General features: G+C 32.0%; 1 protein-coding gene across 1 annotated transcript; it reads left to right on the top strand.

The window, feature by feature from the left end:
* The first annotated feature begins 1,656 nt into the window (after window positions 1-1,656).
* LOC126738587 (zinc finger protein 143-like) lies at window positions 1,657-22,307 on the top strand. The gene is made up of 6 exons (XM_050443986.1): window positions 1,657-1,701; window positions 1,841-2,119; window positions 8,766-8,894; window positions 8,945-9,084; window positions 9,137-9,541; window positions 21,921-22,307. The coding sequence occupies exons 1-6, from the start codon at window positions 1,698-1,700 to the stop codon at window positions 22,146-22,148; spliced, it is 1,185 nt and encodes a 394-aa protein (XP_050299943.1). The 5' UTR covers window positions 1,657-1,697; the 3' UTR covers window positions 22,149-22,307.
* The last annotated feature ends 1,971 nt before the right edge of the window (window positions 22,308-24,278 follow it).

Genomic DNA, 24,278 nt, shown 5'->3' with positions numbered 1-24,278 from the left:
AAGAAGCCCAATTTATCGAGCAGTAAAGCCATACCACATGTTACCGGCGGGTCTGCGACAGATTCAGAGCCGTAATTTATTTAAACAGAGTGTTAAGCGATTTCTTATTGAAAAAAGGTTCTACTCTTTTAAATTCAATAAATAAAAATGTATCTTTATGAATTACAGATTTTTAAGTTTTTGTGTTTATACGGGGTATTTGTTAATTTTAACGTATTACTTTATAATTTTATTTATTTTGAAAAAAAATGTTTTAGATCTTTTTAACTTAGGTCATAAGATTTTAATTCCAGTCAAAATTTGTTGACGTTGCTTTGTCTTTTTATTAAGGATTTTGATGGCAATAAAGGAATTTATTATTTATTAAAAAATTCGTCAGAAATTGACTCTTTCCGAATTTTCAAAGTGTTCACATTTCCTTAGATCTCTCATATCTTTTCTACTCTAAACTTTTTGAAAAACTACTCTATCCACATATTTTCAACTTTGTGGTAAATGACATTATGCTGCAGCAGTGTGGTTTTTTGCAGTAAAAAACTTTACTGCACAAATTTAACTGAATACTCGCAACTTACATATGAATCTTTTGACTCATTCCAGCAGATAGATGTCATGCATTTAACTACGATACTCTGTGCTTGATTATGAGAGCAAATTGTTTCAAACAAATGTTGACTCCCTAATCCAGTTTTGTGATAGAATCAACTATATTTAAACTTTGACAAATGCTCTGTACCATTATTCTCCCGTAAATTTCAAAATATTGAATTTAATTATATACTTGGTGCTTGGTGGTAGTGTTTTGGGAAGGGCCTCACGTATACGGGACTAAGGGGGTGTTTTATTATTTGATTCCAAAATGTCCTTTAACTTGCTTATTAAAGAACAACTGCTGACTTTCATAATCACAAGACTATAATCACCCTCTATTATTCATATATTACGTGTTTCGTAGACTCCAGCCTGCCTTGGTCATTTGGAGTCCTAGATACAAGGATAAGATTCATTAGTTGCAAGACTGACTTTCTCATTGAGATGAGAGCTTTTCTGATGCTTGTTTACATTTTAAAATCTTGGAATTAGAAAAGAGGCGTACTATTTCGGATATTTTGACTGATTGCACAAGATTATATATAATCTCTCTAATTCTCCAGGTCTACTCAGCAAGGTTTGTCTTAGTATACCTCTCCGCCAACTTGGAAATCATGAGTTGTTCTATATTTTTTATTACAGAACCAATTATTATCAGAATGGTTTCTTACTAACGATGAATAAAGCTGCCAACTTGCATTTTGCTCACTATAATTTAGGCATTTTTCCAAAGAATTTGCAGTTATTAAAAAATAATTTTAAATGAATATATAAGTTTCATGGATTGGTTTGAGGTTGTTTGTGTGTTTTTTTGTAACATTTAATATTTGAATTAGATTATATTATATTAAGCAAAAGGTGTAATATCAGAATACTTTTGGATAGTGTCAATCTGTTTGTATCCTAAAAACTGAAATAAATAAATAAACAATAATAAATAACGACAAACAGAACTATGACTAAATATTAAAAAATCCCTAGATCAACAATAAATTCATAGCCTTGACAACGCCGCGGTCACTTCTGTCAAGTGTCATTCAGAATAACTACTAATCTGCCATATTGATTTTTTTTAACCGGACCTGTCAAACCTTTTTCTAATCATCATGGGTAATTTCCCTACTTTAATATATTTCTTTTTAATTGTCAAATTTCTTGATCCCGGCTTGTTTATGTTTACCTTTTTCTCAATTATTCGACGAAACTCACCCCAATTATTACAAATTTAAGAAATTATTCAATTTTTTAGAGGATGATGCCGATGTGCCCGTCATCACATTCTTTAAAGAAGAATATTTGGATTTTCAACAAAATAATGATAACTTGAAAATCCCTGTTGAAGAGGATGGACTCCAGGATGGGGTGCTTTACTTGACTTTTAATGAAATCAATGAGGAATCCCAGTCAGTTGAGTCAGTCTTATTACCACAGCAATCGTCCTACAATGAATCTACAGAATTGAACTCCGATGATGTAAAGGTTGTTACTTTTGGTAATCAACATTACTTTTGTATTCCAATCAATGGAGGTGAGCAAGTAGTTTTATTTTTTTCATTTATTCTTAGTATTAATAGCAAATTATTGATTCTAAGTTAGTAAAATAGTAGCAAAAAAACTTGAGCTTTTTCGACTTGAAGATACATAAAACATGACTTTTTATTGTTTCCAGGGAGTGCACATTAAACTGATCCAACATCATGTCATGCTTATAACTTTAAGATAAATAAAACACAAATTCTGGTGTTTACTAACTATGGTACGAAACTATACAGGGTGAATCGTTAGGTGGTTTTATGAAAAAAAGTTCCTATGAACATATGTCGGGAGTTGCTTTGTTTCTGAGATACAGGGCGATGAAGGTTCAAAAAAATAATGGTATTTTAAAAATACTATAACTATCCTTAAACCGATTTGGTTGAAATTTGATGCAGTTATTTGAAGTTATAAGATGCTTATTTAGCTGTAACTAGATTGAAATTATTAGGTCCAGTGGCGTGTCAGTGGGCACCACATGCTTATTGTTAAGAAAAAAACAAGGCCAATAATTAATTGCTTTGCAGCTTTTTATTTATTTTTGTATTTAAGCAACTAAAAATACAACTTTTTCGTATCTTATCTTATTATCTTCATATCTGGCTTTATTTTTGAGAAAAAAAATTGAAAGTATCTTTAACTCATTCTAAAAATAATCTATGGACGACAACATGAAATAAAAACCAATTAATTTAGTAAACAAGACACAAGAGACCAAAAAGTCGTGCATTGGAGGGTGGACATTTTGCTCATGTACTTTAAGATCGAAATTGTTTATCGAATTAATTGGTTTTTATTTCATGTTGGCGTCCATGGATAATTTTTAGAATGAGTTAAAGATACTTTAATTTTTTTTTTCAAAAACAAAGCCAGATATGAAGATAATATAAGATACGAAAAAGTTGTATTTTTAGGTGCTTAAATACAAAAATAAATAAAAAGCTGCAAAACAATTTTTGGCCTTGTTTTTTTCTCAACAATAAGCATGTGGTGCCCACTGACACGCCACTGGACCTAATAATTTCAATCTAGTTACAGGTAAATAAGCGTCTTATAACTTCAAATAACTGCACCAAATTTCAACCAAATCGGTTCAAGGATAGTTATAGTATTTTTAAAATACCGTTCTTTTTTTGAACCTTTATCGCCCTGTATCTCTGAAACAAGGCAACTCCCGACATACGTTCATAGGAACTTTTGTTCATAAAACGACCTAACGATTCATTCTGCATAGTTTCGTACCGTAGTTAGGAAACACCCTGTATATATATATATGGTTTAAAAGATAATAGAGTAATACAGTAAAAAGTAATTAAATCTAGAAAAGATTTAATTACTCTATTAAATTAAGAATATATATCATATACATTATAAGTAATAATATACAATTAAAAACCTTCTAAGTCAGTTTTAAAAATCAGTCAGTTTAAAAAATTACTCAGATAAAATCCTGTGATAACCTTATTCCTAATATACCTTTTTTTATTATGATCGACAGATCAAGATTGTAATTGAATCTTGAATTTCGAAAAGGGCTTATCTCGCAAAAACGTAATTTTCCAGGAAAAGCTAAAAACTGAATTGCTTCTGGCAGATTTGAACTATGAAAATATGAATTTTCCTAATATTCACATTCAGCTCCTGCTTCTCTGTCAGTAGTCGGCCAGCTCAAAATACTATAGTAAAATACAAGTCTTCATATTCTGCAGGTATATACTGCCTCAACTTTTTCAAGTCAGTCATTTTTAAGTTATTTATTGGCAGTTTTGAGGAGTAGCATGGAAAGTCTTCAACAGTAGGAAGATTAGCACAAATACCTTTAGTTTTTCAAAGGCTAAAAGTTTCAGTATTAATTTCGCTGTCAATGAAGGGGCGGCATAAAACTTCTCCAGGCTTTTCTGGATTAAAGTCAAATTCATAAAAAGTTGAAACTTGAAAAGATACTTTGTTTTCTTTAGCAACTTTTTTTCCATAGCATCTTTCTGATAATGGTTTTGCTTTAAAGTGTACTTTGCACCATGCCTTGAAATCAATGATATCGGTATAAGTTATCGTTTTTACACAAAATTTGTCTGTTTTAGTGCTATTGAGTATTAAATTCGTATACTGCTCGTGAGTAAATAAACGATCTTCTCTTCTAATCGTACGCTTTATGGTTGCAAAATCTCTATCACAGTCATTAAAGGAATGACCTCTTTGGGGAAAATAAAGAAAAACTTTTAAATTTCGAGTAAGTGACAAAGCGATAAGATATTTTATTATGGTATTATTTTTATTTTGCCCAGGACATCCGTCGCAGAATAAATGTAATTCTGTAATATTTTCAGGAACATTTTCACATATAAAGTCATTTAAAAACGAAGCTACTTCGTTTGGTCCCTTCAACGCCTGGCCCTCGTCATAGGAATACAAAGTTGCCTTCCCCGTTTTCATATTATGTACAGAATTCGTATACCCAAAGTTGGCGGTAATAGAACACTTCTTGGACTGGAAGTACTGGCAGTGGTAGATTCTGCATATAATCGAAAGACAATCCGAAAATGGTACTGCCGTTCTCGTTAAATTTTTCTGTAATAGCTTTGGCTTTATTAAAAAACTTCTATGCCCGACGCTTATGTATGATTAGCTCCGCACTGGCGACCCTCTTGGCATTATCGTTTAAATGGGGATTCTTCAGCTTAATGCTAATTTCTTCACATTTTGAGCACACATCAATTTGTGGCCTACCAAATGCCAAGTCAAAATTTACATTGAAATAATTCCTAAAAAACTGATAATTTAGTTTGCTTTCTGGATATTTTGCCGAAAATCTCTCATGCAATATTGTCACATTTAAAACAGATGATAAGTATTTTTTTACAATGTTATTTTAATAGCGAATTTCTTTAACAGGAACTGACTCGATAAAGTTGTGACTTAAAGCACATGTTTCTGCGGGCATTACATTACATTGCTTCTAGACCCATATCGTGGGGGCTTTTATATGCAATTTTTAGTAGTCGAATTCTCTTTATTCTATTGTCGGTAACACCATGCAAGTTTAGAAAGGCTACTTTACATACTTCTTTTCTATTTCCATCTGCTTCGATAAAATACTTATAAGAGTAACTCTTTGGCTTACTAATTTTATCTTCTTCACGTTTAGAAGTATCCTTCACAGGGAACGCCTCCATCAATCCTTGAATATATATGTCCTGTTCATCTTTGGTATTAAAACCATTTATGCGATTCAATATTGCTTTTTTGGCATCTTCGGAAAGATCGAAACATTTTCGAATGCACCTACAAATATAAAACTATTTTTTCACAAAACCATTTTTGTATATATTATATATTGAATATAATATCTACCTACTAAATAAATAAGATTATTTATTTACCTCTATCCACATCTCCTATTATTTTTTAATTATGTAATAGAACATAGGTATACACTTACCTACAACTAGGCCCAGATTTCCTACAAGGAATATTTTTACCCTCGTGGTTTGTGTGTGCAAGTCCCTTAACTTTGGCTTTTTTGATAATTACATTTTTATACATTTCACTATTTCTTACTCCTCGCTTCTTTTTCTCTACTCCTGTATCTGCCTGGTCCGAACTACTAGACTCACTCATTGTTTAGAAAAAAACTAGTAACGTTGAACAAAACAGTACCCAAAATATGTGATTGTTTACTTTAATTCAAATGACAAACTTGACGTACACCAAGCAACTGTCGTAAAGCGACTGAAACAAGCAAACTTTACGATGCCTATACTCCAATAAAATTCACGTCTTATAAAAATAAGAAATCCCCTTTTTGGTTCGCTTCATTTACTAAACGCGTCGCAATGCATTACGAAAAGGACTCATCTCAGCGAGAATTTTTGTTTTAAAACCACGAGTTCGTATTTGTAAGAACAAAATCACATATGAGCCCTTTTCCTTCATAAAATGTTGGCCTACTATTGAACCTGAAAAATTTGCGGAAAAGTCAAATTTGATAAAAATCCGAGTTGAGTCCTTTTCGAAATTCACGATTCAATTATACAAAACAGATAAACATTAAAAAAAAAAAACTAAAAACTTTATATTTTAGGTAGCTTATATTAATAATAATCGAAATGATACACAAAAAACTGAAATCCGAAGCTCACAGCTCCAAAGTACTGCAGATCAAAAAAAAAATTAAATGAAAGGTTTATATAGAAATAAAGATTTGATGGTCATAAGGTCATAATCATTGGAGTAATTTTGTTTTTAAATTAATATCATTTAAAATATTAATTATTTTCTACAGACTACTTAACCACTATTAAGATTATCCTTTATTTTTTTCAATGCATCAACAGCCAAAAGATCCATTATTTGATTGGTGAACCCTTAAAAATGGTTGGAAAATCCAAGTTAAAAGTCTTTCTTTGTCTAGTGCTGCCAGTACTGACATAGCATGGAAGCATTGAAAGTATTGCTGGAAAATTTGTTTTATTCATTAAAATCTTATACATATATACTAGACAAATTTTAGTGTAATTTCTTGAAAGAAATCCTATTAAATTCCTGTAATAATAAAAGGTGGTTTTATCATTGATTTGGGTAATAACCATGCTTTTTGAAAAACATGTATTTCTGGAATTTACATTGCACACATTCTAGCATGTATCCTCCAGTCTTAAATGATATTCAAAGCTAAGCTCTGGTGAATCTGACAATAATCCAATTGTTTTATATGCCTTATTAACCAAATCAATAATGCTTTTTATAAATGCCAGTTTACAGTCCACTATGACACCCGAGTTTTTTTCATGTTTACAGTCTTGTAATTGTGTACCATTACTATGGGTATAATTGATTATCCTTTTGTTCAGTTAAAAGTTCAGAGTTAAAGGAACCCCAGTAGTACCAGTATAAACCTTAGACTTAGCACCTTTGACTTCAAAATATTGCTGCCCAGTATGTAAATGGGAGACACTTATAAACACTTTATAGAGAGAATTTACTATCTGTCTATGCCTTACTTTATTATTGATATTTGGGTATATTCAATATGGTTGTTGGGTATATTCACTTCATCATAAAATCGAACAACCAAGATAAATTCATCTTTAGACATAGAGCTCACAATAGTAACAGGGCGATAATTTGCTACTTCATTCCTGTCACATTTGTTTAATATGACATTATAAATGAATATGAATTACCCTACTCGTCAGCCAAGACTTAGACAAAACCAAGACAAGACAAGACCAAAAGATTAGAAATGTGCTTGAGAAAATAGAACAAAAATATTGTGAAAACGAATACGCAATAGCGCCATTCACGGAAAGAGTATGTGGCCATTAGGTTTCATATTAAGAAATTGAATAAATTTTTCTCAGATATCTACACTCAAGCTGTTATACTATGCTTATCTCAGAGCTTAGTTGGATTACGGTTCCATCATATGGTTGCCTATTATAAAGCCCCAAGCAGTTAAGTGGAATGTGCACAGAAGATTTTTCAAATAGTTCATCTTTAGGGAGGAAGGTGTTTACCCTGAACATGGTTCCTTTAACTCAACGTCAAAACTCTTAGTCCGTAACATTTCTGTACAAAAGTCTACAGGCTAAAATTGATTCCGCTTGTTTCAACAAGTATATTTCCACGTTCTTCGTATAGGCATCTATCTTTTCTCTCACTCGTGGGAGACCAAATGTACTTAGTCAAAATCCCATTCACAAAATTTGCTACAATTTCAATAAAATTGCCTTACTTTGTGATACTTTCTCAACCATAATTAGGCATCTACATAAGGCGTTGGATTATTCTTAACCTGGCCTATTTTGTGATCATAAATATACATGTACTTTATTTTAAATATTAATAAATTTTATTTTAATAAACATAAGTTTTATCTTAATATATTTTTATTTTTAAAAACTTACTTAAATTTAAGATATTATTTATAACTGTCAAATGTATAAAATACAATTTCTTGTAAAAGTGTACCTGGCTGGAAGAAATGTATTGCTAAATAACTAATGTCCACAAAATTTAAATAAATACTAATTATATTAAATTCTAATTAAATACCAATCAATTATTTAATAAGATTATATGCATTTATTTCAAAATTTGCAATATAATTTCAATGTCGAACAGAGGAAGACCATTGTTGAAGACAATATATTTTTATTGACATGAAACATAAGATATTTTCAAATCAAATAGAAATCAAACCAATGAAAACCTACCCCATTCTCTTTGTCCATCAAATACATACCGAATTTTAAAACAATAATCTATTTATACTTATGTAATTTGCAATTAGGTGGGCTAAGTAACTGCTATTCTATGACTAATGCTGGTATACAGGATACTTAGAATACATAAGTCAGATTGTGCTAACCATCAAACGTGCAACTGTGATCTTATTGTAGAATCAGTGAAAAGTGCTAAAGATTTGGGTGTTTGCTTTGATGAAAATCTTAAGTGGGATAGGAACAAAAATTATGTATGCAGTAAACTTGGAAATTGTTATAACAATTTTATATTTTAAATATGTCCATTATTATAGTAGTCCATTCTTTCGTATTATTTCCACTATATTAAAATCATACTAAAAAAACGCACTATTATACAAACATCTACCATAAATAAATTTCATCATTTATTTTAAGGGAACAATGATGATGTGCTTGAAAGTAACCAAGAGTCCGAAAGCCTACAAGATATTGAGGAAATTAGTTTCATAAATGACCCACAGAATATCACCATTGAAAACGAAGAAACATTAGCATTACATACAGGTTATAAAACTTATTACATTAAATATATGTATATATAAATTGCATTTTAGCTTCTTTAAATATACAACCAATTGAAATGGTGATGGTTGATACCTTAGAGGATGCAGAAGGCCAGGTTGTAGCTAATACGGAGTTTAAATGTCTCTATAAAGGCTGCGAGAAACGATATGCAACGTCTAATCATTTATCAGTAATAACTCAATGATTGCCACATAAGTTTCTTACTAACCAAACGTTTTTAGATTCATTTGCGGCAACACGTGAAAGGCAAAACTTACGCGTGTCCGTTCGAGGGTTGCGGCAAAAAATTCGCCACAAATTACAGTCTGACCGCCCATGGTCGTACGCATACCGGCGAAAAACCGTACGTGTGTTTAGACTGTGGCAAAAGTTTTAAGACTTCCGGCGATTTAATGAAACATAAACGGACCCACACCGGTGAAAAACCGTTTAAATGTCCAATCGAAGGCTGTGATAAATCGTTTACTACGTCAAATATAAGAAAGGTCCATGTAAGATCGCATACCGGGGAACGGCCTTACGTGTGCGATTATCCGAACTGCGGCAAGGCTTTTGCGGCTAGTACGAATTATAAAAATCATGCTAGGATTCATTCTGGAGAGAAGCCTTATGCTTGCAATGTAGAGGTGGGTAAAATAGTTTATTAAGTATTCTAGGTTTTTATCTGGGATTCAGAGTTTAAAGGCATTTATGGACCTTTACTAGGTCACCATGAGTGTAGGAGAGACATCCGTCTTGGTGTATTAGAGGTTTAGTGAGCAGCTTCGATTGTGACAACGGCTTAAGTCGACTGTAACAACTAAACTTGATAATGATTTTTTTACTGTTAGTTTAGTGAGTTTTCAAAAGCAAAAAGGTACAGGAAATAAGAAATGCCTACCAAGAACCAAGGTGAGAAGGGTATTCAATAAATCCAAGATTGGAACATAACATAATAGTTGCGGCATTTCCGATTATACCGGAAGTAGGTGCCAAATTCATTATTTTAAATGGAACATCTTTTTTTTTGTATAAAGTCCTCTCTCTAAGTCTTACTGTTTTTGTCATACTTAAGCCTTTATGTCTAAAATGACATTTGCAGACCTTACAATAATTATCAGTTTTTTCCTAAAGAAATCCTTATTATACTATTACACTTGTATATTATACTATTACACTTGTATATACCTGTGTTCTCTTATGAAGCATGAAGGTTGCACAACTCAATGTAAGATCGCTTTTCAATGGTTTTCAAGAGTTTACCTCATTGGTTGTTGAACATGACTTCGATGTTGTTATGTTAACCGAGACGTGGCTAAACAATAATTTATCTGTTAATGCACTGAATATCCCTGGCTACTGTTTTTATCACAAGGATCGATCTGGTAGAGGTGGGGGAGTTGGTTCCTATGTAAAATGTAATCTAAAACATACAACTATTCGTTTTAATTTTCAAACATCTGATCAACTAGAATACATATTTTTAAAAATTACACTTCCAAATAAAAATATAATAATTGGAGCTTTTTATCGACCACCCAACACAAATATAAACAATATGATAAATGATTTTGAAAACATAATATCTGAGACATTTCTTCAGGCAGATATACTTTTGTACCTGGGAGATTTTAACATCAACTTTTTTAATTTATCTAATCCTATACTGGATACTTTTGAGTCTTATGGTCTGCAACAGCTTATAAATGAGCCTACTAGAGTGACGGAGACCTCAAGCACTCTTATTGATCCTATATTTATCAATAATTCTGACGTAGTAAAACAATGTGGAACGATATCTTCAAATGGAATTTCTGACCATAATTTAGTATATGTTAATATGTCTCTTAATATTAAAAAAGCACCTCCTAGAATATTCTCTTTTAGATCATTTAGAAATTTTAATCAACTAAATTTTGAAAATGATCTTTTAAATACGTCGTGGCATCAAATTTTATGGGAAGAGAATTTAGAAAGTAAACTAGAACTTTTCAACCATTTCATTATAGAACTTTTTGATAAACATGCTCCCATAATAGAGGTCCGAGCAACAAAACCAAAAGCTCCCTGGTTAAATGATGACATTCGTCACCTAAAAGTATTGAGAGATAAAAGTTGGCAAAAGTATAGAAAGACTAGATCGGACGCTGACCATTTACTCTATAAAAATATTCGTAACCAGACATTATCTGCCACTAGAGCTGCAAAAAAGAGATATATTATAAATACTTCTCAATTAAACAATACAGCTAAACTCTGGAAAACTCTTCAAGCTTTAAATGTTCGCTCACAAAAAAAACACATTATACCAAGTAACCTCTCAAATCCTAATGAAATTAATAGTTATTTTACATCCTTTTTGCAATCCATATCAAATCCTTTAAATAATCAAATTTTATATTATAACACCCATATATTCAACCCAGAAATAAACTTCAAATTTTCTTTAGCTACAATAGATGAAATACACTCCGCTCTACATAACATCCGAACTAACGCTGTTGGTACAGATCAAATTAATGCAAAAATGCTAAAAATATGTAGCCCTTTAATAGATCATATAATTTTACACATTATTAACACGGCCATAGAGAAGAAACAAGTCCCAACAATCTGGAAAACTGCTCTGGGAATCCCACTACCAAAGAATAGTCAACCCTCCCATTTTTCTGAGTTAAGGATCATAAGTATTCTTCCCACCCTGTCAAAAATTTTTGAGCGAATCCTTTATAACCAAATATTCACTTATTTCACTGTTAATAAAATCCTGCCTGTTAATCAATGTGGATTTCGAGAGAATTTTAGTACAGTATCTGCTTTAGCATCTGTGCTTGATGATATATTCAGGGCCTGCGATGAAGGCTACATAAATATTTTGGTACTTCTAGACTTCTCCAAGGCCTTTGATACTCTGGATCACCGTCTCCTATTAGCTAAGCTAAAATATTATGGGTTCGACGCGGACTCTGTTCAATTAATTAATTCATTTCTAAGCAAACGGTCGCAAAAGGTGGTCTATAACAATATTACGTCGAATGCATTGGATATTCTGTCGGGTGTGCCACAAGGAGCTATTTTATCACCCCTTCTATTTATTATTTACACTATTGATATACTTCTCGCACCTAAATACTGTAAAACACAAGCATACGCGGATGACACACAAATCTATGTCTCTTTTGATTATAACAAATCGCAAGAAATGGTCGATAAAATAAACGCTGATCTTCAGGTAATTAAAGAATTATCTGCCGAACATAACCTAAATTTAAATTCTGACAAAACTAAACTATTATGTATTGGCAGCAAAATCAAAAGAAACGCTATTAAAAATAACTTAAAAATAAAAATAAATGATACTACATTAAAATTTGTATCCAGCGCAAAAAATCTTGGCTTAACTATCGACGAAGATCTCAGATTTAGTGCACACGTTCAGAATATAACAAGAAAAAGCTTCTGTGCGCTGAAATTATTATATAATAATCGGCACATTCTTAACTACTCGTTGAAAAAAAGTTTATGCGACACATTAGTACTCTCACATTTCAACTATGGTGACTTTATATACGGTCCATGTCTTACTGCTCTCGATAAACAAAAAATACAAAGGGTACAGAACGCATGCTGTCGATTGATATACGGAATTAGGAAGCATGACCATATTACTCATAAAATTGTAGAATCTAACTGGCTAAATATGAAAAGCCGTAGAAAACTACATCTTTCAAATTTTGTGCATAAGCTTCTCAATACCACTAACACCTCGAATACTCTTAAAAATAAATTTCTGCCAAGGACAAGCATGCATGGACAAAATATTAGAAACAAAAACAAATTCTCCATCCCGTTACATAAAACATCTATGTATAAAAGATCCTTTTCATATAATGCAATCACCTTATATAATTCCATACCTGATAATTTTAAAATATTTAATATTAACAAATTTAAATACAAAATGCGTTTGTTTTTATTTAATCAACAAATTCGCCATGAATAAGAAAGGATTTTTTTCTTTCTTTCTTACTAAAGACAAAAAGACACCTAAAATGAGCATGTTGAGGCAATACTTAATAAAAAAAATAAAGGGGTAAATTAGAAAAAATGGGAGAATACCCAGGAAAAGTGTATCAGACTTGTGTAATAAACCAACCTTATAATATATTTGAAGAATTTATAAACAGGTGTTGGCATTGTATGCTGAACTGGACTAGGCTTTGAAATTATTTCAAAATATAACTATCTACTTTTTAAAGAAAATCTCTACCTGCTACTGGATAATGCTATATTACGGTCTTCTGTATCGCACAGTTTGTCGTTGTGTATAATAATTCTTTAAGTAACTTTTCTTTTCTTTCTACAATATGTGCGTACATTTAAAGAGCTATTCGCTAATAAGTTGCATGATATTGTTTTATTTTCACTTCAAAGGGATTAGGTAGGTTAAGTAAGAGTAGCCACATGGCTAGACTTCGCCTCTCTTATATCTCTATAGAAATGTATGTATAATAATCACAACTGTAAACTATTTGTTTGTTAAATAAAAGGCGTTTATTATTATTATTATTATTATTATTATTATTATTATTATTATATGTATTTTTTGGCGGGTTTTTTCTAGAGCGGAACCAGTTTTAATAGACTTTAAGAAGGGGGATAATTATTAATGCAGGGTGGTCAAAAAAAATATAAATGAAATTTAATAAACCGTCTAAAGTTTGTATAAAGATATCTATTACGAAATGTTGTAGCTTTTTAAATATTTCCAATTTGATATTGTTTTATCGTAATAATACTACAGTGCACTCCATCTATAACGTACATGGGATGTAACGTACTTATAATTCGGAACCCGCCTAAATAGTCTTGTCATTTTACTGGATATAACGTACTAAAACTAACTAAAATTTCAACTCCAGCTATAACGTTCAATATTTTTGCCCGATTGACAGTAATTTTCCGGTTGTAACGTATAAAGGTACGTTATAAGCAGAGTAATTTTCCACCTCTGTCGGGGATTCCCATTAATCGATACTGAGAAGTTTCTTTGTCGTCGCGCGTTGGCACCGAGGCTGCCGGGATTTCCAGTTCTCGACTCTGATAATTTTTATAGAACATGCAAAATGAGATGACCGGTAGTTTTAGATTGGACATTGCGTGTTATTGTGCGAGTGCGAGTTTTAGTAGTTTTTTTGGTAAAATGACGGATAAGCGCAGAGCTATAAATTTGAAAGAAAATATAGACATCATTAAAAGTATTGAAAGTGGCATTAACAAATCGGAAATTGCGAGAAGGAAAAATATGGCAAAAACAACAGTTTCGACAATTTGGAGCAATCGTGAAAAAATCAAGCAAGCAAGTGAAAATAAATCGCAAAGAATTAAGAAAATTAGGAATCCCGTACGCCCAGATGTGGATCAAGCTCTTATTCGATGGTTTGAGGTGAGAAGAACCGAAAATATTCCTGTAAGTGGACCACTTTTAAAAGCAAAAGCGGAAGATTTATCTAAAGGATTACACGGTGGAGATTTTAAGTGCTCTACGGGTTGGCTCGAGCGTTTTAAAGTTCGTCACAACATCAATGTCGGCAAAGTGTCCGGTGAAGCAGGAGATGTTAGCAGGGAAGCTGTGGTGAACTGGTTAACCGAGAAATGGCCAGGTATTGCACAAAATTACAGCTGTGAAGATATTTTTAATGGGGATGAGACCGGACTATTTTACAAGATGACTCCAGACCGTATACTGAAATTTAGAGGAGAAAAGTGTGTGGAGGCAAACAATCAAAGCTAAGATACACCGTTTGGGTTTGTGCAAATATGACAGGTAGTGAAAAATGTAAACTTCTTGTCATTGGTAAATACGAACGACCGAGGTGCATGAAAAATATTAAAAACCTGCCTGTTATTTATAAATCGAATAGACGCGCATGGGTGACTTCAGACATTTTTATTAATTATTTGAAAGAGTGGGATGAAAAACTAAGACGTCAAAAAAGAAAAATATTGCTTTTAGTGGACAATTGTGCAGCTCATTCAAAGAATGTAGATCACAAATATCAGATTAGAATTTTTGCCTCCCAATTGCACTTCTGTCATACAACCAATGGATCAAGGCATAATAAAATGCCTGAAAACCTATTACCGTAGATATTTTATGTATCGCCTAATTCAAGCATTGGATAGTGAGGAAACGTTCAATCTAACAATTCTAGACTCGATAAAAATAATTGCGAAATCTTGGAATGAGGTTTCATAAAAAACGATTCAAAACTGCTTTTGACATGCTGGTCTAGTGAAATCGATCGAGAAGTTTGATTCAGATGATGACTTGCCTCTGAATCAGTGGTACGAGAAATATAAAAGTGTTGATGATGATAATGACTGGGATATTCCGCTAAGTTATTGGTTGCAAAATTACTGCCAAGACGTAACTACTGTAGAAAATATCTTCCTGAACTAGATAATTTTACGACCATCGACGATAATCTGGTAGCAACGGAGACCTTAACGGATTGCGACATTATTGCCGAAGTTATAGAATCAAACTGTTCAACGAATGATTTAAGTTCCGATAACGAAAGCGGCGATGATGATGGACCAGTGAACGAACCCATTCCAAGTTATTGTGAAGCACTTTGTGCAATTAATACTGTTACGAATTTCGTACAATATACTGATTACGGATCTGATGATACAATTTTACAAGCCTCGTTAAAAGTTGAGAAGTACATCGAGAATTTCAAATTGTGTAAAAAAAATCAGCAAACAAAAATAACACGTTATTTTTTTGAAAAATCGTAACTAATAAATAGTACAGATTTATTTTGATTACATATGTATATGTATCCTATTTCAATGTTATATGTTACATTAATATTTTATCTTTTTTTGTATTTAATACTTGTATTTAAATGTATTTTTTGTTAATTTAGTCCTTTAATTAAAACAAATAAATCTTTACATATTTATTTTTATGGGTTTCTTTTATAGGTACCTCCGGCTATAAAGTACTAATTTTATTCACCCTAGAGGGTACGGTATAACCGGAGTTCACTGCATATGATTTATAAGGTTGGACATGGCGCGGGCGGTCCGGCATTAGAAAATACTGAAGTGATACAATAATTTCTCTGCTTGTCATTAGCAAATTATCAATAAGAAATCATGTCAGGACGATTGAATTACACACAAAGACTTATTTATTATCTACGCAAAATGTAATAAAGTTATTTTAGAGGCATTTACGACCATCTTTCCGAAAAAAAGATCACCGAATACTATCAAGAAAATTATTATTCAAAACTAAGAATTTTAGATCAATAAGAGTCAATATAAAGAAATATGACCAGGAAAATTAACTAGTTATTACCAAAGAAATTTAGTAGTGTGGCCGCAAAATTATACATTAATATACAATATTTATTTAAAATTATACATTAATATACAACAATTATACAACTCAGATATTAATGTAATGAGTACTTCAGCAAAACTTGTCAAGTCCCATAATATTCAAACAATAGCAAATAGCGATTGATTTAAAGTAAAACACCACAAGTCCAATCAAGCTTAAATTGTAGATGGCTGCAAATTCTACTAATTTGTGCTTGCCTTGCAGGACTTATCACGTTTTGTTAGAAAGATACTTACGATACGTCACAATCATACTTTCCTTTAAAGTAATTCTGATATTTGCTATATTTTTTAAAAATATTTCTTTACATCAAATGTATTTCTTAAACTATAGACATGGCTGAAGTCCTCCTTTTTTACAGAAAGATAAGTAAACGATTATTTAAAATCTCCAGTTCTTGGATTAATTATTTGTTGAGTTTTGAAGTAAGAATGGATTAAATTGCCCTAAGAGTGTGTTATGCTTGATTGAACTGTATTCTTTTATTTGAGTTTGCAGTTTTTTATATGTGGTCTAAAAAATATTATTTTAATATTAATTTAAGGAATTCTAAAATTTGTATTCAAATATCAGAGACGTAAACAATAATTCAGTCGATTCATCTTAGAAATAGTACAGGTTGTGACCACTTTTTATTAGATTTTTGCTTTTAATAAAAACTGATTGATGTTAAAAGTCTTTAACAGAATGGCACATTTGCTAACAGCAGCCTATCAGTCTGGAGAACACTAATTGGTGGTGGGTTGGCATGAATTATTCTAGAGATTCTTACCTTTTAAGTTGTGGGCGCCATCCAGTTTGGTGTGTTTATTTGTTTAAAAATCAGTTGTAAAAACCTTTAACTGGCAAATTGGTTCTCACATAAACAAAAGGATGTAAACAAATATAACACATAGTAAAACACAAATGAAGCTTCAGTTATTAACACTATATTACAAAAATATGCAATTTGTGATCAATGTTCATTGTTTAAACTTTCACTTAAATAAATCATTGGTGTAAGACTCTTGTACAACTCCTGAAAGCCCAACCCTAAACGCAAATTGATTTAATTTGAGCTTATTTATCTGACACTACTCATTAAATATATCAAGGTTTCCTGCAAATGTAAATACATTCCTCTATGCTGTTTGTTATTCTTTAAATTAAAAAAAAAAAAATCTGTGAAACCCAAAGCTTCACTATTTCTAAATTAAACAAACAAAACAGGTGAGCAATGTCCCTTTGAGGAATACCAGACTAACTTTCATGCAATCTGTCCGATAAGATCCAATTTTAATTCTCTGTTGATAATCAGTCTTGAATCCATTATTAATTTCTATTTTGTCTTTTTAGTGGAAATATCTGGAACGAAACCCATATGAAAAAGTATGGTGATCCAGGCTTTTGACCAGATATCAAAAGCCTTTTTGAAAAATTTCTATATATATATAATTCACTCAAAGATACACTGTTGACTTCTACTCATAGAAATATGATAAAGGTAGAATGTGCATAGACCACGGCGCATCCAATTTTAGGCGGATACATAGGAGGCCGCCATTTGTATAGTCTTCCCTTCTGTTACAGCTGATCAGCTGTTTTTGGCAATTAATTTTGATTGTTTGGATTACAGCAGTTGAGGTTATTTATTTTGTTCTTTCTGTTTACAAATTCAAAATTTCAATATCGAATCAAATTACATTTTCGAGAAAGAAGATCATACAAGCTACTGCTGGGCGATGTTTTTGCCATTGATGTTTTATTTCTATGGATTTCATCCAGATGCAGACTAAGTTTTAATTTATAAGTGAAGTGTTTATTTATTTAGTTTTGATTAAGTCCGTCTTTGATGTTTTTCTGACATCGATATAGGAAAACACCGATGTTTCACTGCGATGTCCCAGCACTAGACCATACAAATGGCGGCCATGGTCAGTGTCAATGGTGGCGGTCATCGACGCAGGTCTACTACCATAAATCTACATACTTATACAGTCCACGAGAGCTTTTGTAATTTTAGTATGATAAGTTAATAGATTTGTGACTGTAGATCTACCTGCGCAACAGCCATCGGTTAATTGTTAAGCCTCGATTCCTCCACTTTTCCATTTATCAGGAAATATTACAGTCAACAAGGAACGTCATATCAGGGTGTCCAAAACGTTTAATATGTGATTATATATTCCAATATACTGTACACACATATACCGGACCTCTCGCTATCTATAACTGCTTTGTCTTAAAATTGAAGTGCTACGCCCATACAACTTTATACTTTTGTATCTATTGCTCATAGTGAATTAAATATTAAGTAATAAGAGTTAGGTTTAATTGTTACCGTTATATAAATTTTATTATCTATGTCTGAACTTCTGTTGCATCCTAGATTTACATATTTGTGTTACACCTATACCTTAAGGTTGTGACTTCTGTGTTTTGTAGTTTAGTATTTTATTTTATTATGAGCAAGAAGTTGGTTGAATTGAAATATTTCAGTCATTCTTGACCGATAGGCAGTTTAATGTAAGGACAGATAATGAACAATCTGCAGATTTTATGATGAACCTTGGTACACCACAGGGTAGTGTACTTGGACCGCTTATTTTTACAGTTTTTACTTTATTTTCTGTGATGACACCACACCTGTTATTTCTGATCCGGATTCGATTAACTTACAACGCAAATTCCAGTCATGTCTAACTGAAATTAATAATTGGTGTAAATCGAATAAAGTATAATGCTAAATCATGTTAATCATGCGAAAACTGATATGGTTGAAATATATAAAAAGCCAAATAAATTTGTTTTTAGTTTTGAAGGCAACTTTCTGTCGGGTTCAGAATCATCTAGATTTCTAGGCATAATGATTGACAAACACTTCAACTGGTCAGAACATATTAATTATGTATATAAAAAATTAAATAAAAGTCTGTCTTATAAATCAACTTAAAAATTTACTTGATATCAAAGAACTGATGAATGTTTACTGTTTACAGTGTATTGTGTTACTGCATAGTATTATGGGGTAAGCCCATGGATATAGAGAGAGAGAGTGTTTGTGATTCAAAAAAGTACAATTAGGATGTTATTTAATATACCATTCAGACAGTCTTATCTAAGAATCTTTGGGAAGAATGGCGGGTATTTAAATTTTAAAGATTCTTGAAACTGTATTTAAAAATAAAAGTGATCGGCATCAGCACAATACTCGTGGTAAAAACAACTTACTTCTCATCAAGCATACTTATTATACCAATTTTATAAAAAAATCTACTTTGTATTCAGGAGGCCATCTTTTTAATTTGTTACCTATAGAAGTAAAATTGGCAAAATCGCTAGTAAATTTGAAAACTAAAGTCTCAACTCTTCAATAAGCAACAAACGAGAGAATAAGATTGGTCTGCGAATATGCAGCTGCCATTGACAACAGCTGCGGTGGTGAAATTGCGGGAGATGATAATATTGCAGTTGCTTTTAATTCCTATTTCAGCACAATTGGAAAAATTATGGCAGGTAAAATTAAAAATCCAAGACAGGCCAGCTCAAACCCAAAAAATAATCCAAGTGGAAACTCTATTATCTTAAACCTATAACGAAAAATGAATTAATTCAATTAATAAGCACTCTTAAGACTAATGTAGCATCCGGGGCTGACGAAATACCTGCACTATTTTTGAAAAAGTATCATAAACACCTTATTAAACCAATTCTATATTTTGTAAATTTAGTATTTGAGACTGGTATTTTTCCCTCAATTTTCAAACATGCCACTGTAACCCCGTTGCATAAATCGGGAGATAAAAAAATTATTAGTAATTATAGACCCATAGCTTTAACCAGTGATCTTTCAAAAATCATAGAGAAATGCATGAAACTTAGACTTAACGAGTTTTTAAAAAAAAATGATTTTTTGTCACAATTTCAATTTGGATTTAAACAAAATAAAAGTACAGAATATGCGGTGAATTGTATTACAGAACAGATAGGAAAGTGTTTCGACTGTGGCGAGAGGTGCATGGCAAAATTTCTGGACCTCAGCAAAGCGTTCGACACTGTGACACATGATATTCTGCTAAAAAAACTGGAAAATATTGGGATTCGAGGGATCTCTTACAGCCTGTTTAAAAGTTACATTAACCAAAGAACACAAAGCACCAAAATAAATGGATGTGTCAGTTTGCGTAGGTTGGTAGAATATGGTGTGCCACAGGGAACTGTCCTTGGACCGGTATTGTTCTCTATATATGTTAATGAGTTGTTGCAGTTGTTACCTAATGTCGGCATGGTGTGTTTTGCAGATGATATCGCAATAATCATTAGAGAAAAGTCTTGGAAGGATGTAAAGACTTTTCTTTCTTTATGCTTCTGTAGATTCAAGAACATCTAGTACATTAAAAGAGATCACATTACACGAAAACAACTGTGGCATAACTGATTGTTCTTGCACCCAGCAAGTAAAAAAGGCAGACCAAGGTTAAATGTTTAGGTGTTATTTTGGATGAAAATCTAAAGTGGCACCACCATGTTGAGTATATTTCCACTCGAGTTCGGAAACTTATTTATAAATTTCGTCTAAACTATTGCATAACAGCATGGGGCGGAACAAGTAAGACCATCCTGAAACCTCTTATGATTACCCAAAAATATGTTCTGAAGGTAATGTTTAACAAACCAAAATTGTATTCCTCGGATATTTTATTTAGAGAAGCTAGATTGTTGCAAGTAAATGAAATTTACTTGAAAGCAGTGGTTAGGCTTCTGTCTAAGAATCTACACTACTTGCATTTCATATCTCACAATCAGAACACTAGACAAGCTTTAAATAAGAATGTAACTATCCCAAAGACCACAAAAACTAAATGTGAAAAAACTTTAACATATACCTCAGCAAAAATCTATAATCAACAACCCGTAGAACTCAAAAATAAACCCTATAACAAAATTAAAAGTAGAATCCACGACTGGATATTAGATGATAATGTCACTTGGTTAGTATGATACACATAGTACTGTTTATTTTTCTTCCTGTTTTTTTCTCTTTCTTTCCCCTAGTAATTCCCTTTTTGCATCACTTTTGTTTATACATATATTATATTCTTAAAAATTGTTTTTATTTTAATTAATTAATTTGGATAGACAGGAAATGCACACACAGTATTTTTAAAGGCGGTTAAGCAGTTGTTATTTTGTAATGTTATAATGTATGAATGTATTATCTGCTGAATATATATTATTATTCAGCGATGTTATTTATCCGGTTGGAGAGTTTGAAACCTTTTAAAAATGTTATAAATGTTATATACTGCATACCAAATACGTGTTAACTTGTGTAATTTTATCAATGTTAGAACCCTTTAATGTTTATTATTTGATATATTATTCTATTTTTATTATATGTATGTTCATATATTTTGACAAATTCCTGATTGGGAAATACCTATATATTTACCATATGTATTGCTTTGTATAGTAATAGTCACGTGTCTATGCTATGTTTCTAGTATCTAAGGTAATAAATGGCTTTTGACTTTTAATCCATGTGCCTATTTTCGCTGACAGTTATGTTAATATTTGCTTTTAAACTAACCAAATACGCGTTCTTATTATGATAATTATTGTTATTTTAGGGCTGTGAAAAAAAATTCACCGAATACTCCTCACTGTACAAACATCAAGCGGTGCATCAAAACTCCGAGAGATCGTTCGAGTGCGAGTATTGCAAAGCGAAACTGAAATCGGAGCATACGTTAAACGTCCACAGAAAAGTTAAGCACGGCATTCTCGTCACGATGGCCGGCATTCAAGTTCTGGACTTGGAGTCGATCGGGTTGGCCGTTAAGAAAAAGGGTCCCTAAGATTTATTTGCGTTTTAAACATTTTATGAGACTCTTTAGTTTGTAGGATAGTTTTTAGTTGTCAAGGCTGATATATATACTTAAGGAAAAGCAGGTTTTGTTTGTAAATATAATTCCTTTTTTTATTTATTTTTTAATAGTCAATGGTGGTGCCAAGAATGGTAGTGTTTTTATTTGACCTTAAAGGAATATGTTTTTATTCTGATTTCAATAATACACAAGGTGACCCACTTTTATCTTTGGACCACGATTTCCCCTAAAATGTTTAACCTAGAAAAAACGATCAGACACAATTTGTTTGGGTGACATTTTAGTGCTACTGGATTTGATCTTGAGGCCAATTTTGAAGGTTAAGGTAATTTTTTTAAATGTGAACTTATTTTGATATTGGGTTCAGAAAGAGCGAATATTTTTTGCCAAATTTTAAGCTCATAAATGTCAAAAACCTTTTTGACGGAATTTGCGTATCTGTGTTAGAAAAACAAAGACAAAGAGAGGTGGAAAATTACTAAGAAAAACATTTGTTTGTTAAAAACAGATCCAATGCTTTTATCAGACAATCATATTTCTCATTGCTCAGTGGGTGCCATTCTATTTGCCAGAAGTAATTTCATAACACTTTTAATACTACCATCCCATGTTAGCCATAAGATTCAACCCGCAGATAGAGGTATTGTCTTTCCTTTCAAAAATCCGCTTTTTAAGTGAGTAAAAAAGGGATGTTTGCAAAAACCCTGGCGGTGCAATTATTCTAAAGGATATGGTAAATCTTTTTTAAGTTGCTACCATCTAAATTAGCTTGCACTGGCATTTTTCGATATAACCCAAATGTTTTTAGTAACTCAGATTTCACACCGTCTGAAGCAGATAAATAAATTAATAAAATAAAATAATCTTTATTGTATGCACCAAATAAATTACATATATTCTATATATACTTACAAAGGTGGAAAGTATCCCTAGGCGTGTTTTAATATCCACCACAAAAATGATTCAGAGTACCATACCAGAATCAATGTTACACCCATATTAAAATATCACCAGTCTCAAGTAAATCTCAAAGTAAATTTAGACTTAATAGAGGCCATGCCTAAATCTTTAATTTCTGCAGGCCATGGTAAACACAGGCAGAATTATATATGAAAGAACCTTTCAGAAATTCAGTCTTAAGAGCTGGGGGATTGCCAGTGTGCTTTTATAGCGAATATTTACTTTATGTGTATCTCCCTTTGAATAAGGAATTCTGACAGATATTCTTGTTCATGAAAATTAAGTAATTTATGTACAGTGCAGCTTATACCCAAAAATCTTCTTTGTGCCATATTAACACTATAGACCTGCTTTACATGCTCACTCACATGAACCCTTCGCGCCAAATTTCTAGTATAGCTTACACCGGAATTTTGAATTTTCTGGATTTTATGTTTATTTTGTTCAGTTAAAAAAGGACCATATACCATATTTAAGTATCCAGCGATACTAAGCAATAAACTCGCTGCAAGGATTTTTTTGTACTAGCGGGCAAAATATCCTTAAACTCATACAATGACTTTAATTTATAATATGACTTTTGACAAATATTATTTACATGCGCATTAAATGACATTCGATTATCCATACAAAGGCCCGGATTTTTTACTTGATCTACCTATTTCAACTCAACATTATTTATATTGAATGTAACGGTGCTCCATTATTCAAGGTAATTTAATTTCTTGAGAACAGGATTGCCTGTGTTTTACCAGAATTAATAAAAAGTGAGTTTTTGTCAGCCCAATCAGAGATCCTCTGTAAGTCAGTATTAATTAAGTCTAAGGCTTTAGGCAGGCAACTAATCAATGATGGCAGATAAATTTGCAAATTTTCTGTTTACTTGTGATACCTGCAGTGAATTATTTTATGAATTAAGTCAGCCACAAATATTATAAGGAAAAGTGGTTCCAACACCGACCCTTGCGGGACTTGCCCGAGCTACATTTCACAACCCAGAAGTTACCACACCCTCGTCATTAGTCAGCTTTACCGCCTTTTGTTGTCTGTTTTGAAGGTAGCTTTTAAACCACCTATTTGACTTAATATTGTATAGGTACTTATGCTTTTACCTGGTGGAACGTTTAGGAGCTTTCTTCT

The sequence above is a fragment of the Anthonomus grandis genome, chromosome 7, assembly GCF_022605725.1.
Source record: "Anthonomus grandis grandis chromosome 7, icAntGran1.3, whole genome shotgun sequence".
Lineage (NCBI taxonomy): Eukaryota > Metazoa > Arthropoda > Insecta > Coleoptera > Curculionidae > Anthonomus > Anthonomus grandis.
Note: the sequence above shows the minus strand (reverse complement) of the source record. Positions and strands in the feature narration are given on the sequence as shown.